General features: G+C 32.3%; 3 protein-coding genes across 3 annotated transcripts; 2 read left to right on the top strand and 1 right to left on the bottom strand.

Moving 5' to 3' along the window:
* Positions 1 to 14719: 14719 nt before the first annotated feature.
* J3D65DRAFT_623219 (chaperonin 10-like protein) lies at positions 14720 to 16131 on the top strand. The gene is made up of 2 exons (XM_066800141.1): positions 14720 to 15412; positions 15475 to 16131. The coding sequence occupies exons 1-2, from the start codon at positions 14904 to 14906 to the stop codon at positions 16004 to 16006; spliced, it is 1041 nt and encodes a 346-aa protein (XP_066656501.1). The 5' UTR covers positions 14720 to 14903; the 3' UTR covers positions 16007 to 16131.
* Positions 16132 to 16732: 601 nt separating this feature from the next.
* J3D65DRAFT_676803 (uncharacterized protein) lies at positions 16733 to 17601 on the top strand (the record flags this gene model as incomplete). Its single annotated transcript, XM_066803620.1, has 3 exons — positions 16733 to 16800; positions 16857 to 16924; positions 16982 to 17601. The coding sequence occupies 3 exons, from the start codon at positions 16733 to 16735 to the stop codon at positions 17599 to 17601; spliced, it is 756 nt and encodes a 251-aa protein (XP_066656500.1).
* Positions 17602 to 17637: 36 nt separating this feature from the next.
* J3D65DRAFT_351483 (uncharacterized protein) lies at positions 17638 to 19569 on the bottom strand. The gene is made up of 3 exons (XM_066795541.1): positions 18727 to 19569; positions 17845 to 18677; positions 17638 to 17793 (listed from the first exon to the last, which is right to left on the bottom strand). Exons 1-3 carry the CDS (start codon positions 19518 to 19520, stop codon positions 17675 to 17677), a joined length of 1746 nt encoding a protein of 581 aa, XP_066656499.1. The 5' UTR covers positions 19521 to 19569; the 3' UTR covers positions 17638 to 17674.
* Between the last annotated feature and the right edge of the window lie 6 nt (positions 19570 to 19575).

Genomic DNA, 19575 nt, shown 5'->3' with positions numbered 1-19575 from the left:
ATATAATAGGGATAGTTATCCTATAGCTATTTAATAAGCCCTATAAAGGTTTCTAGTTCTTAAAGGGTCCTTAGAAATTTAAGGTCTTTTAAAGCTTAAATCTTAGCTTCTAATATTATAATACTAAACCTAGATACCTACTATTCTAATAGTATAATAGATAGGTACCCTAACTAAGACTTCTTAGTACTTAGGCTTATATTTATACTATTAAGGATAGTAAATACTTTTTTAAGGTAATCTAGGTATTCTTCTAATATTTTAGAGAAAATAGTAATATTATTAATATATATTTATATAAATATATAGTAGTTCTAAAGAAGAGTATTATACTACTATTATATATATTATATAAAGTTATAGTATCCTATTAGGGCTATATTTAACTATTTAGTACTCTAGTAGATAAGTATAATTAGCTTATATTAGTTATTAGAATAGATCTACTACTAATAGAAGAAAGAGATAATATCTACTACTAAGATATAAAGGTAGCCCTAGATATTAGAGATAATATTAATAATTAAGGGGAGTAGCTATAAGTCCTTTTTACTAATAGTATTAAGGGCTTATATATCTATAACTACTTATCCTTTCTACTTTAGGGTCCTATTTTCTCTAGGGACTAGCTTCTATACTATAAATATAGAGAAGCTAAGATAAGTATCTCTATATATCTATTCTACCTTTCTTTATTTATATATAGGGTTAAGTATAGTATCTTAGAATTTATAGTCCCTTTAGGATATAGGATATAGTCTTTAATATTTAAAATATTTATACTAGCCTAGAACTAATAATATTTTTATCTAATTCTTTTTAGAAACTTTAATAAATCCCTTTTAATTATAAAAGAGGTCTTAAAACTAATCTACTAGTTTCTAGTATAGTAATTAGACCTTAGGGGTTTTAAATATAGTAATACTATTATTAAGCTTAGCCTCCTCTATAATAGAGATAGTAGAATTTAAACTAGCTAGGCTATATTTTATATCTATAAGATAGTATACCCTATTAAATTCTACTATAATAATACTACCTAGCTATATATTCTAAGAGATTATAAGAGACTAATCTAAGTTATTTCTAGTAATAATCTAGTTTATATCTATACTAGTAACTATAGTATAAAGGGTACCTCTCTTTTATAGGAAAGGTATAGGATATATAGTTTTATTAGGATAGAACTTATATACTTAGTAAAGGAGGTCTAGTCCTAGGATTTTAATAAGTAGCTTTATCTAGGACTATAGGGGTATTATTATATTCTTTATAGTATATATATATTAATAGATAGAAGTAGAAAATAGCTTAGTTATTATACTAGTATTTAATTCCTTAGGCCCTATATATAGCTATACTACTTAATTCTAACTAATATTAATAATTACCTCTTTAGGATATAGGAGGTTATTTCCTATAAATAGAGGGATATTTAACTTATTAATTATCTAAATATAGTAGGGAAGAAAGCTAAGAGCCTATCCTATCTTAATTTATCTAAATAAGTAAAGGGGAAGTATTATATAATTAGTATATTCTATCTTATATTCTACTTTAATAATAATTATAGGTTTCTTAAATATTATTACCTTAATATTAGGGAGCTTTTCCTTTAAAAATATTCTATTTACTATTAAGGATAAGGTACCTATATTAAGGTACCTAATATCTATTATTTCTATAGGGGTTAGCCTAAAACTAATCTCTATTAATTAATATTTAGGAAATAGAGATAGGTTATCTCCTATACTAAGTCCTATAAAGGCTATAAATAATTTTAAGATTAGTACTTTTAATTCTATATTAATTATAGCCTTATCTTTTATCTTCCTATATTTACTATTAACTATATTAAACCCTAAAATAGTAAAGTAGACTATTTAGTAATAGTATCCCTAATTAAGTATAGGAGTACCTTACTTATAGTACTATATTACCTATACTATAAGGCTAAGAGAAAAGATTAATACCTACTAAAGAGCTATAACTACTAGAGTAGGGATATACTAAAAAGGGATAATATATTATTTAGTTCTATTATTCTAATAGCTTTTAGATACTAGTTACCTACTAACTAGATAGTACTTTATTTAGGTCCTAAGTTCTTAAGTAGCTTAATACTTACTTAGTTTAAACTATATTTAAAACTAGTATCCCTTAGGTACTAGTATAATTTATATTTAAAAGGAAAGCTTATCTAGTAGCTATTATATACTTTTTAGGGATTAAGTACTATTATATTATTACTAGGAGTATAGTTAAAAGTATTATCCTAGATAAGTATATATCTATACTAGGAGTAGTAGTTAGCTCCTATTATAATTATAGGCTTACTATTATTTAACTATAGTTTCTCCTTATTAGTTATAGGGGTCTCTATACTAGTATTCTTATTACTTTTAGTATCTTTACTTCCCTTATTAGTATCTTTATACTTACCTTTAGAACTATCCTAGGTATAGTATTATATATATATATAGTTAGTTTATAGTTATAGTTATAGTTATAGTTATAGTTATAGTTATAGTTATAGTTATAGTTATAGTTATAGTTATAGTTATAGTTATAGTTATAGTTATAGTTATAATAATCCTTAGGCTTTAAGTAGGACCTAGAACTAGACCCTTTTAGGTTAGGAGTAGGGAGTATACCCTACTTAAAGTAGATTACCTATTTTATATTACTTAGTCCCCTAGTACTTATATTATACTAGGATACTAAGTATACTCTATTAGATTAATTAAAAGGCTAGCTAGTAGTCTATATTAAAGTATATCCCTAATTCTAGCCCTTAGGGAAGAATACCTTACTAATAGTAGTTATATTAAAATATTAGAATAGGTATTTCTAAGTCTACTAGTAACTCTTAATATTCTTAATAAATACTTAGACTATAGTATTTACTATAGGTTTAGGGATCTACTACTAGAAGTAAGGGTTAATATATATATAGATATTAGCTAACTAATTATATATAGTAAAGAAACTAGTAATTTATCCTAGATATATATAGGTAATAATAAAGTTCCTTATACTTTTAGTATAGATCTCTAGGAGCCTAAAGTATACTCTATTTAATACTTTAATAGCCTTATATTATATTATACTAAAGTCTTTATATAGTAGTAAAGTCTAATTATTAATACTATATCTAGTATATATAAAAGCTTAGTCTTCCTCTATAAGTTAGGAGGTATACTATATATTTAATAATCCTTTTAGGTACTTCTATAGGTTAGTATAGATTAGATCTACTCTATAAGTAGTATAAGTTATTAAGATACTATTAATAAACTACTCTATAGTATAGTATAAGATTTTCTCTTATTTAGTTATACTACCTCTATAGCTAATATTATCTTTTAGTAGATTAGGGTTAAAGTAACTAATATTATTTAAATAGAAGTATAGGGTTATCCTCCTTATATATAATTCTAAGGCTAAGATTTAATTATACTCCTTATTATCTCTTATATCTTATAAAGGAATAAATTAAAAGATAGTAGATTATTTATCCTCTTTATCCCTATTCTTAAAAGGAGAGAAGTTTAATAGGAGTAGCTTCTTTATCTTATACTAGGTATACCTTTTCTAGTATCTCTATCTCTAATTTTTATTAGAGAAATAGTCCTCTTCTTATAGCTATAATAATCTTAATAATACCTTACCTCTATCTTAGAGTATACTTATCTTAAGTATAGATAGGTATATATTAAGCTTCTTAAGTTACTTATTAACCCCCTTATTTATTATAGTAAGATTTACTATTTATACTTTCTATTATTTAAAGAATATATTTTAAAGCTTATCTAGCTTTACTCCTAAAGATTCTAAAGTTATAATAGGCTATTAGATCTCCTTAATCTAGTCTATAGTACTATACTAGTTATATATATATAGTAATATTATATTATATAGGGGTAGCTAGTTATAGTATATATATCTTAGGGGAGGATTCTAGTTTCCTAGTAACTATTAGTTAGAGAAAGGAAGACTATTATATAGATATTAGCTAGAGATCTAAATAAAATCTAGGCCTATACTATTCTAAAAGATATTAGATAGTTAATTAAAGGGTTAGTAAGAATAGCTATAAGGAGGCCTATAGCTAGATAGGAAGAAAGGTTATCTAAACTAGCCTTTATAAGTATAGCTAGTACCTTTACTAAAGTTTAGTAGAACCTATTAATCTTTAAAATTATTATCTATAAAAGAATAGGGATTTTATAGATTATATTCTAGTTTATTATCTATAGGTAGGCTATTAATATAGGTAACTAGCTACTTTCCTTTAAAAGGTTTTAGTTAGGAAGTTTAAAGAGGTATTACCTATTTATCTTAGGGCTAGTATAGCCTTATAGTTATATATATCTATAACTAGAGTTATTAATAGGTATATATAGAAGTAGAGTAATATAAAGAAGATAAGTATCCTTAAGTTAGTATAGGTACTAATAAAATAGGTTATTAAGGCTCTATAAATAGTATAGGTTATAGATAAATTAATATATAGTATAAAGATTTTAATTAAAGTTATCTATAAAGTAAGGTAATAGGTATTTATACCTAAGAAGAGGGGAAATTTACTAAATAGGTAATTAATTAGCCCTTTTTCTATTTAGATATAGTATAGCTACTAGTAAGAGGAGTAGATTTTAATAGTTTCTAGATTAATTCTAGTATAACTTCTAGGATAATTATAGTAGGTCCTAAAGATAACTAGAGTATTATCTTAGCTTATAACTAGAGAGGTACTTTAAGGACTATATCTAGGGCTAATATCTTTAGTATAATAGGATATTCTAGTATAGTTAGAGAAAGATACTAGAATAGATTATATAAGAACTAGGATACTCTTAATCCTATACTTATATTATATTAGCCTACCTCCTTATATAGTATAATTAGGACTAGGTTTAATAGTAAACCTATTATATTAATAGAGGTTAATATACTTAGTATTATAGTTCTTATACCCTTAGCTAAAGCCTCTTCTATATATTCCTATTCTATAACTACTAGGTAATTCTCTAGGAATAGTTTAGTATAGGTAGTATTAATTTATTCTAAGGCTTATTAGAAAGTAGCCTAGTTTATACCTCCTATAGAGTCCTAGTATACTAGATAATCTAGATACCTTTAAGAGGTTATAGTTTATTAAGTAGATACTCCTATATTATTTAAAGACTTAAATATTTCTATAATAAGGTTAATATAAGTCTTTATTATTAGAGTAATCTATTTAAGCTATTATTTATATTTACTATAATAGAGGAAGGCCTTAAATTATTAAATAGATAATATATCCTCTTCTAAAATTAATATAGTAAACTTATTATTTAGGGACTATATTATAGATAGTTCCTTATACTAGTATTAAGTATTAAAGGAAGGGGTAAGTATAATAGAAGTAAAGGTCCTACTATAATAATACTAGTACTAGGTTATATAAGAAGGGAGATCCTTACTAGGTATTATATAGAAGTATATTATTAGCTATTTTAAGGGGATCTTTCTAGGTTTTAGTAGAAGTAGACTTATAGTATTTATATATTAGTAGTAATAAAGGTCCTAGATATAGAGGGGATACTATAGTAAAAGGAAGTACTATAGTACTTTTAACTACTAGAAAATATTATAAGTTTAGTTAGGATATCTTTTCTTAAGTAAGGATTATATTATTATTATTTCTATCTTAGCCCTAGGGCCCTACTTATTCTATCTACTTACTTATACTACTAAGCCTACTAGCTAGTACCTACCTTACTTACCTAAGGCATCTCTAACTATCTATAGACTATAATACTACTAGTTCTTAGTAGTAGGTTAACCTACTAATAGACTATTTTAACTAGGTCCTTATCCCTACTAGTAAACTTCTTAAGCCTATCTCCTATAACTAGATTTACTACCTTTTCTTACTAAGTTCTTTAAGCTAGTAAGTACTAGTTTCCCTATTAGCCTTATAGATTTTAAATAATCCTTTCTAAAAGAAGTAAAGCTTTATATTATACTTATCCTTAAGCTTAGTATAATAGAGTAGTACCTAATCTCTCTTATTAAACCCCTTATCTATTACTTCTCTAACTTATAGATAGTAGCTATTAAACTATTCTTTATTCTATTCCTATAAGTAATATACTTATAGTATAATCTCCTAGAGCTTCTTATTATATAAGTTAATTTACTTTACTTATAAGGCTAGTAGGTCTCTAGTACTCTTTATATCTTACTATAATATAAGCTACTATATAGGTATCTCTATTTTAATAGGGAGTATATAGTCTCTCCTATATAAGACCTCTATAGGAGTTATTCTAGTTATTCTATAAATTATAGTCCTATTAACCTATAGAATACTATAAAAGTATAGTCTCTAGAGCTTAGTACCTCTAGTAGATAGCTTAGCTAGTATATTATTAATTTACCTATACCCTCTCTTAATTATACTATTTAACTCTAGGTAGTATACTAAAATATTAATCTTAGATATATAATATAGCTCTATAATAAGTTTAGTAAAGCTTAGGTTCTTACTACCTCTATCTATAATAAGATATTAAAATATACTATAGTAATAAATTAGCTCTTTATATAAGAAGTTAGCTACTAGAGTAGCTTTTAAAGAGTATAGGATCTATTCTTTAACCTAGCTAAAAACTACTTCTTATATATTAATATAGAAACCCTTAGGTATATAGATAATATCTATATACTACTTATTACCTAGGATTAGTATCTTAAGGGATAGGTAGAGGGCCTCCTTATTATATAATAAACTATAAAATAAGTAGGTCTAATAATCTTAGTATTCTTACTTATACTTAGTCTATAGCCCTTCTTAAAAGTACTAATTTAAGACTTTCCTAAATATTCCTTCCTTAGTATAATAGCTAAATTTATAGTATAGTTATTATACTATTTATTTTTAAGTAGTAGGATTATCTACTACTTATTTTAGTAGTATATTCTTTAATAATTACTAAAATAAGTACTAGTTATAGACCTAGTACCTATAGGCCTTCTATTACTATTTCTAGGCCTCTAATTACTTAACTTTAGATAGAAATAGGCTATAGGTAATAAACTTAGCTAGGTCCTCTAATTCTTAGGAGTACTTCTTATATAGTACTCTATATAGAATAACCTCTCTTAATAGACTAGAGGGGCCTAGCTCTAGTATTTAATTAGCTAATATTAACTCTCCCCTAGTATAGGGGATAGTTAGTAGGAGGTCTATAGAACTAACTATATATATACTTAATTATAGGGATAATAAGAACTTATTAATTTAATCTTCTATCTTCTCTACCTATCTCTATAGGTCTTCCTTACTTAACTCCTTAAAGTTTAGCCTTTTTAATAGTATATCTACTACCCTATTCTTTATTCTAGTAATATATAGTATCTTAAAATCCTATATAGATAGCTAGCTAAGCTACTACTTAAGGACTCTACCTATTATAGATTTAGTCCTACTATTTAAGTAATCTTATAGGATATAATAGTCTATTTTAATAAGGAAGTACTATCTAAATAGCTATAATTTAAATCTAGTAATTATATATACTAGTACTTAGTATTCTAGCTTCCTAGTATAGTACTACTAGCTGGCACGGTTTTTATAGCTTTTAAGGGTTACTTTTAGCAATTATTATTCTTATTCTTAGCTGTAGTTTTAGCTTAGATATAAGTAGAAGATTAGGCTAGTAAGAAAATAAGACTATAGGTAGCTCTAGAATACTAGGAAGATACAGTTCTATATAGTTTAGTAGTAATAATAATAGCTAATAAAAGTATAAGTAAACTTAGCATCTTTAGTAGTAATAGGAGGTTTTATATTATTAGTATTTTTAGTAGTAGATTAGCTAGTTATATACCCCCTTTTATAGCTGCTTATTAAGAGGTACTACTTATATAAATAAAGTCTTTTATACTTAGTTAAATAATTATCTACTAAATACTTAGTTATTTATTTATTTATACCTATTATTTATACCTAAGTCTTATACTGCTTAGATAATAAAGTAATAGCTAGGTAGTAGCTTATTTTAGTTAGTTTAGTAGTTATTTTATTCCTATCCTATAAAGCCTACTTATTTACCTCTAGTTACTATCTCTTATACCTCTTCTAGTATAGTACTACTGGCCGGCACGGTTTTCGCAGCTTTTAAGGGTTACTTTTAGTAGTTATCATTCTTATTCTTAGTTGCGGTTTTAGCTTAGATATGAGTAGGAGATTAGGCTAGTAGGAAAATAAGACTATAGGTAGCTCTAGAATACTAGGAAGATATAGTTCTATATAGGTTAGTAGTAATAATAATAGCTAATAAAAGTATAAGTAAACCTAGCATCTTTAGTAGTAATAGGAGGCTTTATATTATTAGTATTTTTAGTAGTAGATTAGCTAGTTATATACCCCCTTTTATAGCTGCTTATTAAGAGGCACTACTTATATAAATAAAGTCTTTTATACTAGGTTAAACTATTATCTACTAAATACTTAGTTATTTATTTATTTATACTTATTATTTACACCTAAGTCTTATACTGCTTAGATAATGAAGTAATAGCCAGATAGTAGCTTATTTTAGTTAGTTTAGTAGTTATTTTATTCCTATCCTATAGAGCCTGCTCATTTACTACTAGTTGCTATCTCTTATACCTCTTCTAGTGCTGGCATCTTGGCCGGCTAAGTAAGTATATTAGTAAGTAGCTAGTCCCGCCCATACTAGTACTAGCATTTTAGCTAGCTAAGTAAGTATATTAGTAAGTAGCTAGTCCCCCCCATACTAAAATAGTTATAAATAACTAATATAGTATCTATAATTATATTAAATAACTAATAGCTATCTTATAGGTAGTACCTCCTATTATATTTTTATAGGAGGCTACTTATTTCCTAATATCTTATCTAGGTCTATAATATTACCTATACTAATATCTATAATAATAATCCTATAATCCTTAACTATATTTATAAAGTCCTTCTAAACCTCCTCTATACTAATAGTAGTATAGGTATAAATTATATACTACTCTAGGAGGTTAATATATAGGTAGTCCTTTATCTAGTAGCCTAAGCTACTATAATACTAATAATTATAATTATCTAGTATAGTAATTTACTCTTATTTAGTACTAGTAATAGTTCTAATAGTAGGGGTTATCTAATAAGAGGACCTAGCTAGTATAGCTAAGGTATAAATAGTACCCTAATAATAGCTAGTAAGGCTATAAAGTAGATAATAATTTAGCTTAGCTAATATTAGTAGCCTAGTCTAAGACCTATAATAGCTTACTATAGCTAGCTATAATATTAGTAATAGTAATATTATAGAATAGCTTATAGAACTTATAGATTAGCTAATTTTTAGCTATATAGTTATCCTAGCTAGCTTAGTAAGCTAATATATAGAATATCTATAATAATATCTTAAAGACTACCCTAGTATCTAAGACTAAGTCTATACTAGTAAGCTAGATAATAATATACCTTCATTAGTCTATAATATTATATAAGCTATCTAGTAGGGTCTAGATAGTAGTAGGTTTATTATTATTATCCTTATTATTATTATTATTATTAATATTAATAGTAATAGTAGCTAAAGTAGCCTTACTAGCTAGGTAAGAGTAAATATATATAGCCTTAGCTATATTATCCTAATACTAGCTACTATTAAATAATAGCTTATTCTTAATACTACTATATTATATATAGTAGTCCTTAGGTAAGCTATTACTAGACTAGTACTTAGGATTAGTAAATTAGTATTAGACCTTATAGCCTAGTATCTTACCCCTATTATAAATTACCTATATAAGCCCTAGGACCTACTCCTAGAGCTATTAGGTTATTAGTACTATAGTACTAGTAGGTAATTTATTATTATTATAATCCTAGGGGGTAATAGGTTAGCTAGATAATAGGCTAGTAGTAGATAACTACTAGCTAGCTATTAGTATAGATTAAGGAGTAGCTAATAGTACTATACTATTAGTAGACTAGCTACTCTTAGCTATTATATAGGTTATAGACTATATAATATAATAAGATATTATATATCTATTACTAATAGGACTATCTTAGTCTAGAATCTTACTTATATACCTTACTTAAGGCTATAGACTATAAAATAATAATACCTAGTACTTCTAGTATATCTAAATCTATAGTATTTTATCCTAATATCTTATAGGGTATAATTAAAGTAAGAAAGCTTATTAGTAAGGGATAGATAATAAGTCTTATCCTCTTATAAGTAGTAAGAGACCTATTAATAGTATTATAGTACCTAGTAGAGTATAGACTACTAATAATTAATAGGTAAGGAGTAAGAGTAGTTATTATATAGCCTATATAAAATAACTATCTACTCTCTAGCTAGCTAAAAATAGCTAGTATATATATAAGTAGTATATACTAAGTACTAAATACTATAAAATATAAACTATATATACTATAGTGTATAATAATTATTACTAACTTATCTAGTTCTAATAGGACCACCTTACCTTTAGATAGTTTTATATATCTAGATTTTACTACTTTATTACCCTATCTTACTACTAATATTACTAATAATACTAAAATAAATAACTAGAGATATTATACTAGTAAACTAGACTTACTATTTACTATTAATAGGTATTAGAATATCTTTATAGATAGCTATCTTATTATTCTAGCTAAACTTAGGCCTCTCCTTATCTATTATATCTATAAATAGCTACTAACTAGCTACTCTAGCTAAACTTAGCTATATAACCTCCTAGCTCTATAATTTTAGTTTCTATATCTTATCTTACTTATATTCTAAGTTATAGATAACTATCTAAGCTATATCTATATTTATAAAGCTTATCTAGCTATTTTAGGCTATCTTTAGCTACTACTAGTTCTATTATAGCTATAGTAGTATATTACTATAGACTTTATTAGCCTACTATTTTATAGTAAGGGTATAGATACTATCCTAGTTATTTATAATTATTTTAGTAAAGTATATTACTTTATTACTATAAATACTATAAATAATAGAACTATAGCTAAAGCTATAGCTTATATACTTATAGACTATATCTTTACTATATATAGTTTCCCTCTCTTAGTTATCTTAGACTATAGTAACTAGTTTATCTCTTACCTATAGGAAGGCCTTACTTATATTATTAATATTAGTTTAAAGCTATCTACTAGCTATTATCTATAAACTAATAGCTAGACTAAATAAGCTAATTAGGATCTTAAGAACTATTTAAGATAGTTTATTAGGTTCTATTAGAATAATTAGTAACTACTACTATCTATTACCTAGTTTATAGCTAATAGTATACTATATAAGAGCCTTAATAGCTACTCTCCTTTTTATATTTATTATAGCTATAAGCTATAATTTAGTTTTAATACTAAAGTAGCTATTTATAGTATCTACTCTATATAACTATAAACTATATAAGCTATTACTTATACTATATAATAGGTATAGGATAAGACTAAGTATAGTCTTATAGTTATATAATAATAAATAGCTATCTAAGCTAATTACTAGTATTAGGATTACCTTATTAAACTAGGTAAATATATATATATCTATATAGATTATATATATATACTCTATAGCTATCCCACTATACTTAATTTCTATACTAATAGACTATATTAAGTTACTAATATCTATAGTAACTAGGCTATACTATAACTACCTACTAGTTTATATACCTATAATAAATTCAATATCTTATATCTTATTATTACTAGTAATAATCTATTACCTAGATAATAACTAGCTACTAGTCTAGCCTTATAAGATAATAATAATAAGAATAAGGATACTAATTAGGAGGTAGAGGAGATTATAAGCTACTAGATATTAGCTAATAGGAGGCTCTAGTTTATAGTAAACTAGACTAACTATCTACTAGACTAGGTATTCTATAATACTAATAATAGTAAGTTTAATAGTATATATAATATTATCTTATACTATTATAAATAGTACCTAGACCTATACCTACTAGCTAGTTAGACCTATAACTAAGTAATAAGGATATTACTTACTAGGAGGGAGGGGAGGGAAGGGGGGGGGGGGGGGGAGGAAGGGGTAAGTATTATATACTACTTAGTATATATAGTTTATATTTTATAATATTTAGTACTTAGTATTTGCTGCTTATATATATACTAGCTATTTATAGCTAATTAAGATATAGATAGGTGTTCTATATAGGCTATATAATAACTACTCTTACTCCTTACTTATTAATTATTAGTAGTCTATATTAAATTTGCTCTACTAGGCGTTATAATACCCTCTTCTATATTTTCTAAGGTAAGTTAGATAAGAGAATATAAAAGGATCTTATTATATAGATACTATAGATAACTATCTTTATATTTCTTATAATTAATACTCCTAAGTAGACTTAGTACTAATTTAACTTCTACCTTATTTATATACCTTCTTTACTTAGCTTTACCTCCTATACTTATATACCCTAGTACTAGGTAAATAGTCACTTAGAAACTATCTACTAATTAGGTAATCTATTAGCTCGTAATAATAATAGTAAATTAGAGGGTATTACTAAGGTATTTAAATATACTAGTAGAAATATAAAAAATAGATATATATACTATATATATATAGATAACTAGACTACTATATATAGGATAATTAATCCTTCTAATAACCTAGAATAGTCCTAGTAATTAAGAGTCCTAGATATAGTTAAACTAGCTATATCTAGAGGTACTTCTATAGTACTAGAATAGGTACTAAGCTATATAGATATATATATAAATAAATTAGCTAATTCCTTAGCTTAGGAAGTAACTAATAAAGAGCCTAAACCCTACTCTAAAGCTCTAGTACTTATAGGCCTAGATATAAAGGAAACTATTATATAGGACTAGTAGGCTATTATAGATAAGGTAAAAGCTAAATCTAATAATACCTTCTCCTACTATAGTACTTATATAACTAGATCTAGCTATAAGCTTAGGGTACCTATAGGAATACTAAGTACTATAGCCTTAGCTTTTTATTAACTAAAAATAGGATATAGATACTTTAAAGCCTACTTATTATATACTAAATAGTCTCCTACTAGTATATATAGGTATAGTAGTCCTAAGGAAACTCCTATATACCTCCTACTATCTTATAGGGAGTATAGAGAATAGAGAAAATTACTTAGGGGAGATATCCTCTCCCTAAGTATTAAAAACCTATTTAAAAACTTAGAAACTATAAAGGTAACCTTAGCCTTTACTAAAAAGACTAATATAGCTACTAAATAGTAGTATATTAAAAGAGAACCTACTATATATTATAGTTAAGGAGTTATAGGGATATATATATATATATATATTTTACTCCCCTACCTATAAAACCTAACTATTTCCTTTATAAATATATAATACTCCTTTAGTTTTTACTTATTTCTACTTATTTTACTAGTTTAGTAATATTCCTATAAGGGATAGGCCTAAAATATCTAATTATACCTACTAAAAAAATACCTAGGAAAGGCTAGTAATATATATATATATATATATATTACCTCCTAATATAGTTATAACCTAATAGGTTATATAATATATAAGCTATATAGAATAACTAGGATAGCTATCCTTATCTCTTATAGTCTTAGACTTAAGAGAGATATTAAACTAACTAAATAAATAAATAGCTTATTTAATAGAGTAGTAGAGATAGTCCTAGATTAGTATTAGATAAATAATAAAAAGGGACTATACCTACCTAATAGCTAGACCTTAGGTTAAGAACCTAGAAAGGAGGGGAGTAGTAAGATAAATTAGTATAAATAGAGTAGTAGATAGGTAGTAGAGTAGGCATAAGATCTATAAGGGTACTAAAGTATAGGGTTAGCTAAACCTTAGTTATATAGTACTATATATATATAAGTAAGCTATAAGACTAAGCTAGCTATAGCTCTATATCCTCCCTACTACTCTACCTTATAATTATTATCTATTAGCTAATCAACTTACCTTAGTTAAGTACTAAGTTACTACTTTATAATATAGATTTAGTAGTTAGGGGTAACTAACCTAAGGCTTTTATTATACAATTATATAGTACTAGAATTATCTATACTTATATAGATATATATACTAGTATACTACCTATTATAATAGATATAGCTCTAAAGTAAGATATAGCTCCTAGCTAGAGTATTTACTAAAGATTAAAGAAAATTTAAAAATTTAAACTTACCCTCCTATCCTTATTTCCTAATATTTTATAATAATATAAGTATTATATATTATAGAACTAAGTATAGGCTTTTAATTAGTATACTTTTTATCCTAATTAGATAAGCTTCTATAGAGATATAGGGGGTATAAATATATACTCCTATTCTTATAACTTTCTACCCCTTCTTATATAATAGTATATATAGTTTAGGAGCTAAAAGTTAGAGCCTTAGGTATATTAACTATACTCTTTTAACTAGTACTAGTCTTAGTAAGAAATTTAGGGGTTAATTTAGCTAAAAAAAAGGAATAATATATAGTATATTAGTATATTAGTATATAGATTCTAATTCTATAGCTTAGCTCCGCCTATATAACTATATACCTACTATATACTACTATATAGGCGTGCATATAAAGCACGCGAAGTAATTAGCAATTGATTATACAGAGGTAGTATAGCGGTGTCCCCACTGCCGGTGATCCCTTCTACCGGTGATCACCATGTTTAATAAGCTTGATTTCTAATCACAGCGATGACGCTAGATGATATACTCTAGAGTTCCCCTCTTCCCCGCCATACTGGGCACTTCATTCCATTGACGACCATTCCATTGACGTCCATTCGATTGACAACCATTCAATTGACGAGTTCAAATTGAGGACTGCAACTATGAAGGCCATCAAGATCAAAACTCCCGGTCACGCCGAGGTCGAAGACGTTTCTACTCCGCAAATCCGGCCTGGCTATGTCCTTGTCAAAACAGTCGCTGTTGCCCTGAACCCCACCGACTGGAAGCACATTGACTTCGTCCCATGTGAAGGGAGCACCTCAGGCTGCGACTTCGCCGGCGTTGTCCAAGAATTGGGCCCAGGTGTGACGGATGTCGCCGTGGGAGACAGGATCGCTGGCTTTGCTCACGGGGGAAACGCGAACAACAAGGAAGACGGTGCGTTTGCAGAGTACCTCGTGGCAAAGGCGGGTCCACACATGAAGATACCGGAGAGCGTCAGCTGGGAAGAGGCGGCAACGCTGGGAGTTGGTATCACGACCGTTGGCCAGGGTTTGTATCAGAGCTTGCGTCTGCCACTCCCGGAGCAGCCGGCAAAGACCAAGTTTCCTGTGCTCATCTATGGTGGGAGCACCGCTACCGGCGCGTTGGCGATTCAATTCGCCAAGTTGTGAGTCCTGGACCAGCAACACTTGTCTGCACAGAGGAAAAATTGACGGAGAATCATTGCAGGTCCGGTCTTGATGTTATCACCACCTGTTCGCCTCGCAACTTTGACCTTGTTCACTCCCTTGGAGCGTCTGCGGCCTTCGACTACAACAGTCCGACGTGCGGAGCAGACATCAGGGCACACACCCAGAACTCGCTCTACCATGCCTTTGATTGCGTCTCGGAGCATTCTTCACCCACAATCTGCGCGGAGGCTCTCTCGACCGAAACATCTTCCAAGAAGCCGGCCTACAGCGCCTTGCTCAACGTAGAATTCCCCCGCCAGGATGTCGACGCCAGACAAACGCTCGGATACACCGTCGTCGGCGAGGAGTTCTTCAAGTTTGGAGCCAACTTCCCGGCGAAGAAGGAGGACTTCGAGTTCGGAAAAATGTTCTGGGCGCTGAGCCAGCGGTTGCTGGAGGAGAAGAAGTTCCGCGTCCACCAGCCGGATGTTCGGGATGGCGGGTTGAACGGTGTGCTGGAGGGCTTGAATGACTTGCGCCAGGGCAAGGTGAGCGGCAAGAAACTCGTCTACCGTATTGGAAGTGCTTAGGTCCGTCCATTTCCTGGCTCCGTTTGTGACGGGCAGTCTTTGGTCTGGAATGAGTCCTTCCTTTCATCTACTAAGAAAAACCAGTGGTTCAGTATCAAGTATCCAATGGAAATGAAGATTTTTTGCCCTCGTGTAATCCGCGTATGCTGTAAGCTGCGTACATTTTGCCATGGCAACGCTCTGGAGAGTGTCGGTTCTCCATGCTGGACAGCCTGACATGGATGGTGTAAAGGCATGTCTGTTTTGGAAAGACAGGAGGTTTGCCCCGTTGGACCGATTTGCTTGAGGCGTGACGCAATGCTTGATTATACATGGCCGGTTGGTGAGCGTAGGTATGGCGGCCAACTCAAGGGTCTCGAGGGAGGTGTTTCGACCTTCTGCTCGAAGGCTGGTTATGAGAACGGCAGGGGAGTTGGAGTGGGCGCTAATCAAGATGCCGCGATGAACAAGCTAGTTTTGCAAGGACGAGCAGACGACAGGACCGTGGACGCTGACAAGTGCAACTATTGAAGGGCGGCCTCGCAGCCAAGGAGACGATGACCTGCCAAATGTCAAGCACGTGCAGCGATTGGATGGATGGAGCCTCGTAGGTGTTGAGGCGCTAACCAACCCCCTCTGGAAACTAGGGACGGAGAACCTCATAAAACGGCGTTTAACTTATGGCTCTTGCACCCTGTCTTGAATGATTGTACCACAATACCAACGCCTGCACGAAATCCGGCGAGGATGACGAGCTATCTGAGAGCAGTCGCTGCTTTGGAAAAAGCGCAAAGTGATGACGAGAAGTACAGTCTGTGAGGACGAAGAAGTCGACAGGAGCGAGGTCCAGGAACTTACGACTGTGATTCAGGTACGATCGTATGTTCACGTCCAATTTTGACAAGGACCGGGTGAAAGCACTCTATAACGAGATCAAGGGTGAGAAGTTTCGCCCCTGCCAAAGAAAAAAGGACCTGACATGCAGAGTTTGAGCAGGCTACGCTCGCGAGCTTCGTCCGGGTGGCAAGATCGAAATCTCCTTTGACAGCAAACATTGGCATGGAAAAATGGCCCACAAGGACCAGAGCTACCAGGGAGGTATCGTCACCTTCACCGGACGGGTGACTTGGGTTGCATATGACATGGCCCACTCATCGCTCGTCAGAAAGTCCATGTATCGTGCCAGCGAAGACGACGTCGAGGGCTTAAGGAATAAATGGTGCAGTCGTCTCCCAGTGGAAATCAGAAAACGGATCCTGGAAAATCTGTTGGGACAAGTCGAAACTGCGACAAAACGCCTCATGGGACCCCATCACAAGACCAGAGTGATGCAGAAGTATGCCGAAATGGCTTTCCTCAGCCAGCTGCCAGGGACGCCAGAGACGCCAGGGACGCTATCCGTCAGCGACGGGGGAGCAGGACTCCAGAAGGAAAGAATACTCATGTTGGAAGACGGACTCGAGGATTCAGCATTGGTCACTAGGAACGCTTTAGTTGGACACCATCCAATGCCTGCGAGGAACGATATGATGCGTGCACATGGCCGCTCTAACCAGTTGAAGGGAACGAGGGGTTTCGACAATGGGGCTGGCAACACCTACTTCTTTGGCGATTAGTCTCGAGAGGTGTTAAACTGCCGACAATAAAATTCCCACCGCAAACGTCTGTATAATTACTCAGACCAATTTTTTAGGCGAACAGAACGCCCTCAAGAACTTTAATGGCCCCGAAAGCGCCTCTGCTATGAAGAAGTTTGTCAAATGTCTCCGGAACTCTTCGCAGTGAATCCCGACCGTCTGCCTCGATCCCTGTGGCAAGTCAGCATCCAAACATGCTTTGAGGATCAATAGGCAACTTACAGGCCTCAGGAACAACAGCGTCCGCTTTGAGTGTCGATTGTGCTTCGCCCGACCAATCAAACTGTATTGTCCAAGTGATTCTGAGCAAGACCTGATTGCTCCTAAGAAGAAGCTGATGACGATCCAGGAATGGGATTAGATCTGGTTTGGAGTATGGCCGTTCACCATGTTCCTGGACTACAGAGTCCATCATGATTCCAGATACCTCTTCTTCTTCCTCATCTTGGGCAGCTATACTCGCTGGAGTTTCTTGATTGTCGGAAGTCTTTCGGATCGATGATCCTGAAGTATTTTGTGCTCCTTTCCCTCGATGAGATAGAAGATGTGGGAATTCTCGCCGACATCTGGCCCAGCACGCCGCTCTCCTACTTGCCAGGTTCCAGTAAGAAGTAATGGCTGAGCAAACAGCACCGAGATCGTTTTCTTCGGAGGCCTTGGTGATGTACGAACCAAGCTCATGCGAAGCCCAGTTTGAAACGTTGAGGATTTCCAGTCGTTGTATGTGCTTGCTCGCAATGTCCACCGCCATGTCAAAGTCCACCTTGAGAAGAGATGAAGGGGAAAGCATGGAGACTGAATGAACTTGTTGATCCGATTTGCCCATGGTCACTGACGACGTGAATTTAAAGCCGGTAAAGAGGCTGAGATAAGGATAGGGATCGTCGAGCTCGACTGGTTCGTGGGTCGGCAGCGGTTTATCGGGTTCGTCGGGTGGTGGGCTGGGCGGATCGGTACGTTTGGCCAATGGGAGGAAAGAAGCAAGTATCGCGGCCAATGGTGGAGAGTCTGACTGGACGGGTGTGGTAATTGGATCCTGTTTGTTTATGAGAGATCTGGACTCAATTAGCGGGGAGGACTAGTTATCATCAGGCTCTCTCTCACATGAGCGCAGAAGAATCCTCGTCGGCATCAGGAGGATTACGGCTGAGTTGCAATTGTCGCTCAATGGCTTCGACATCCTCGCGTAATGAATCCAATCTTGCTTGAAGCTGCTCCTTTTCTTGTAGTTTTGGATCCGGCTCAGGCTTCAAAGCGGGCCTTGGTTTCTGTTGCTCTCCGCTAGACTCCACGACAATTGTTCGACTCTCGTGACTCGGGGCCGATATTGGACTTGGCTCCTTTACTTTTGCAGGTGACCTGGAGTTAAGGTGAACTTGGATGCCGGGAACAGCTGCCTGTTTGGATGGTGACGACAGATATCGGCCTAGAGATTTGTTCCGCTTTGCTGGACTTTTCCGAGGTGACGAGAACAAGCCTTCTTGTGGAGGTAGATCAGGTTGCGAGTCTTCTGGACGTTCTGGAAGATCATCCTCTCCCATATCCTGCATATCAACGTCTGCCCCTGTCTTTGTCGCCCCAACTCGGGCTTGGTCATCGCCGTACACATAACTGGGATCGAGCTGATCGGTTTCCCCCAGAACGAATGCGCGAGCGCGTTGTCCTCGACCGGTAGGGTCTCCCGGATTTAGTCGTTTTTCTGACTCAATCGACGTCCGTCGGGCAAGTATGTCGGGATTGAAACGCGAAAGGCTCGCCTTGGTGGGGGATTGGTACGAAGCTCGGCGAGGTGGTGTGCGGCGGAGCTGATTGCGCGGACGGAAGTCACCAGTTTCGGTGACAGAAGTTGCTGGCTCTGTCGGCGATGGTTTGCGGCGTTTCGGTGACGGTGGATCCATGGCCCGTTAGCAATGGCTTGTGGTCGACGTGTTGTGGTGAAGTTAGTAGGGCATG

Source organism: Phyllosticta citribraziliensis, assembly GCF_038025025.1.
Source record: "Phyllosticta citribraziliensis strain CPC 17464 chromosome Unknown J3D65scaffold_5, whole genome shotgun sequence".
Classification (NCBI taxonomy): Eukaryota; Fungi; Ascomycota; class Dothideomycetes; order Botryosphaeriales; family Phyllostictaceae; genus Phyllosticta; species Phyllosticta citribraziliensis.
This window is presented reverse-complemented; position numbering and strand designations above follow the sequence as displayed.

Bases quoted from the DNA above. Each gene is read 5' to 3' on its own strand.
- J3D65DRAFT_623219 (XM_066800141.1), top strand. From the start codon at position 14,904: ATGAAGGCCATCAAGATCAAAACTCCCGGTCACGCCGAGGTCGAAGAC. The intron at 15,413-15,474 runs GTGAGTCCTGGA...GAATCATTGCAG, and splicing joins GCGATTCAATTCGCCAAGTT to GTCCGGTCTTGATGTTATCA.
- J3D65DRAFT_351483 (XM_066795541.1), bottom strand. From the start codon at position 19,520: ATGGATCCACCGTCACCGAAACGCCGCAAACCATCGCCGACAGAGCCA. The intron at 18,678-18,726 runs GTGAGAGAGAGC...AATTGAGTCCAG, and splicing joins GAGGATTCTTCTGCGCTCAT to ATCTCTCATAAACAAACAGG. The intron at 17,794-17,844 runs GTAAGTTGCCTA...GACTTGCCACAG, and splicing joins CGCTGTTGTTCCTGAGGCCT to GGATCGAGGCAGACGGTCGG.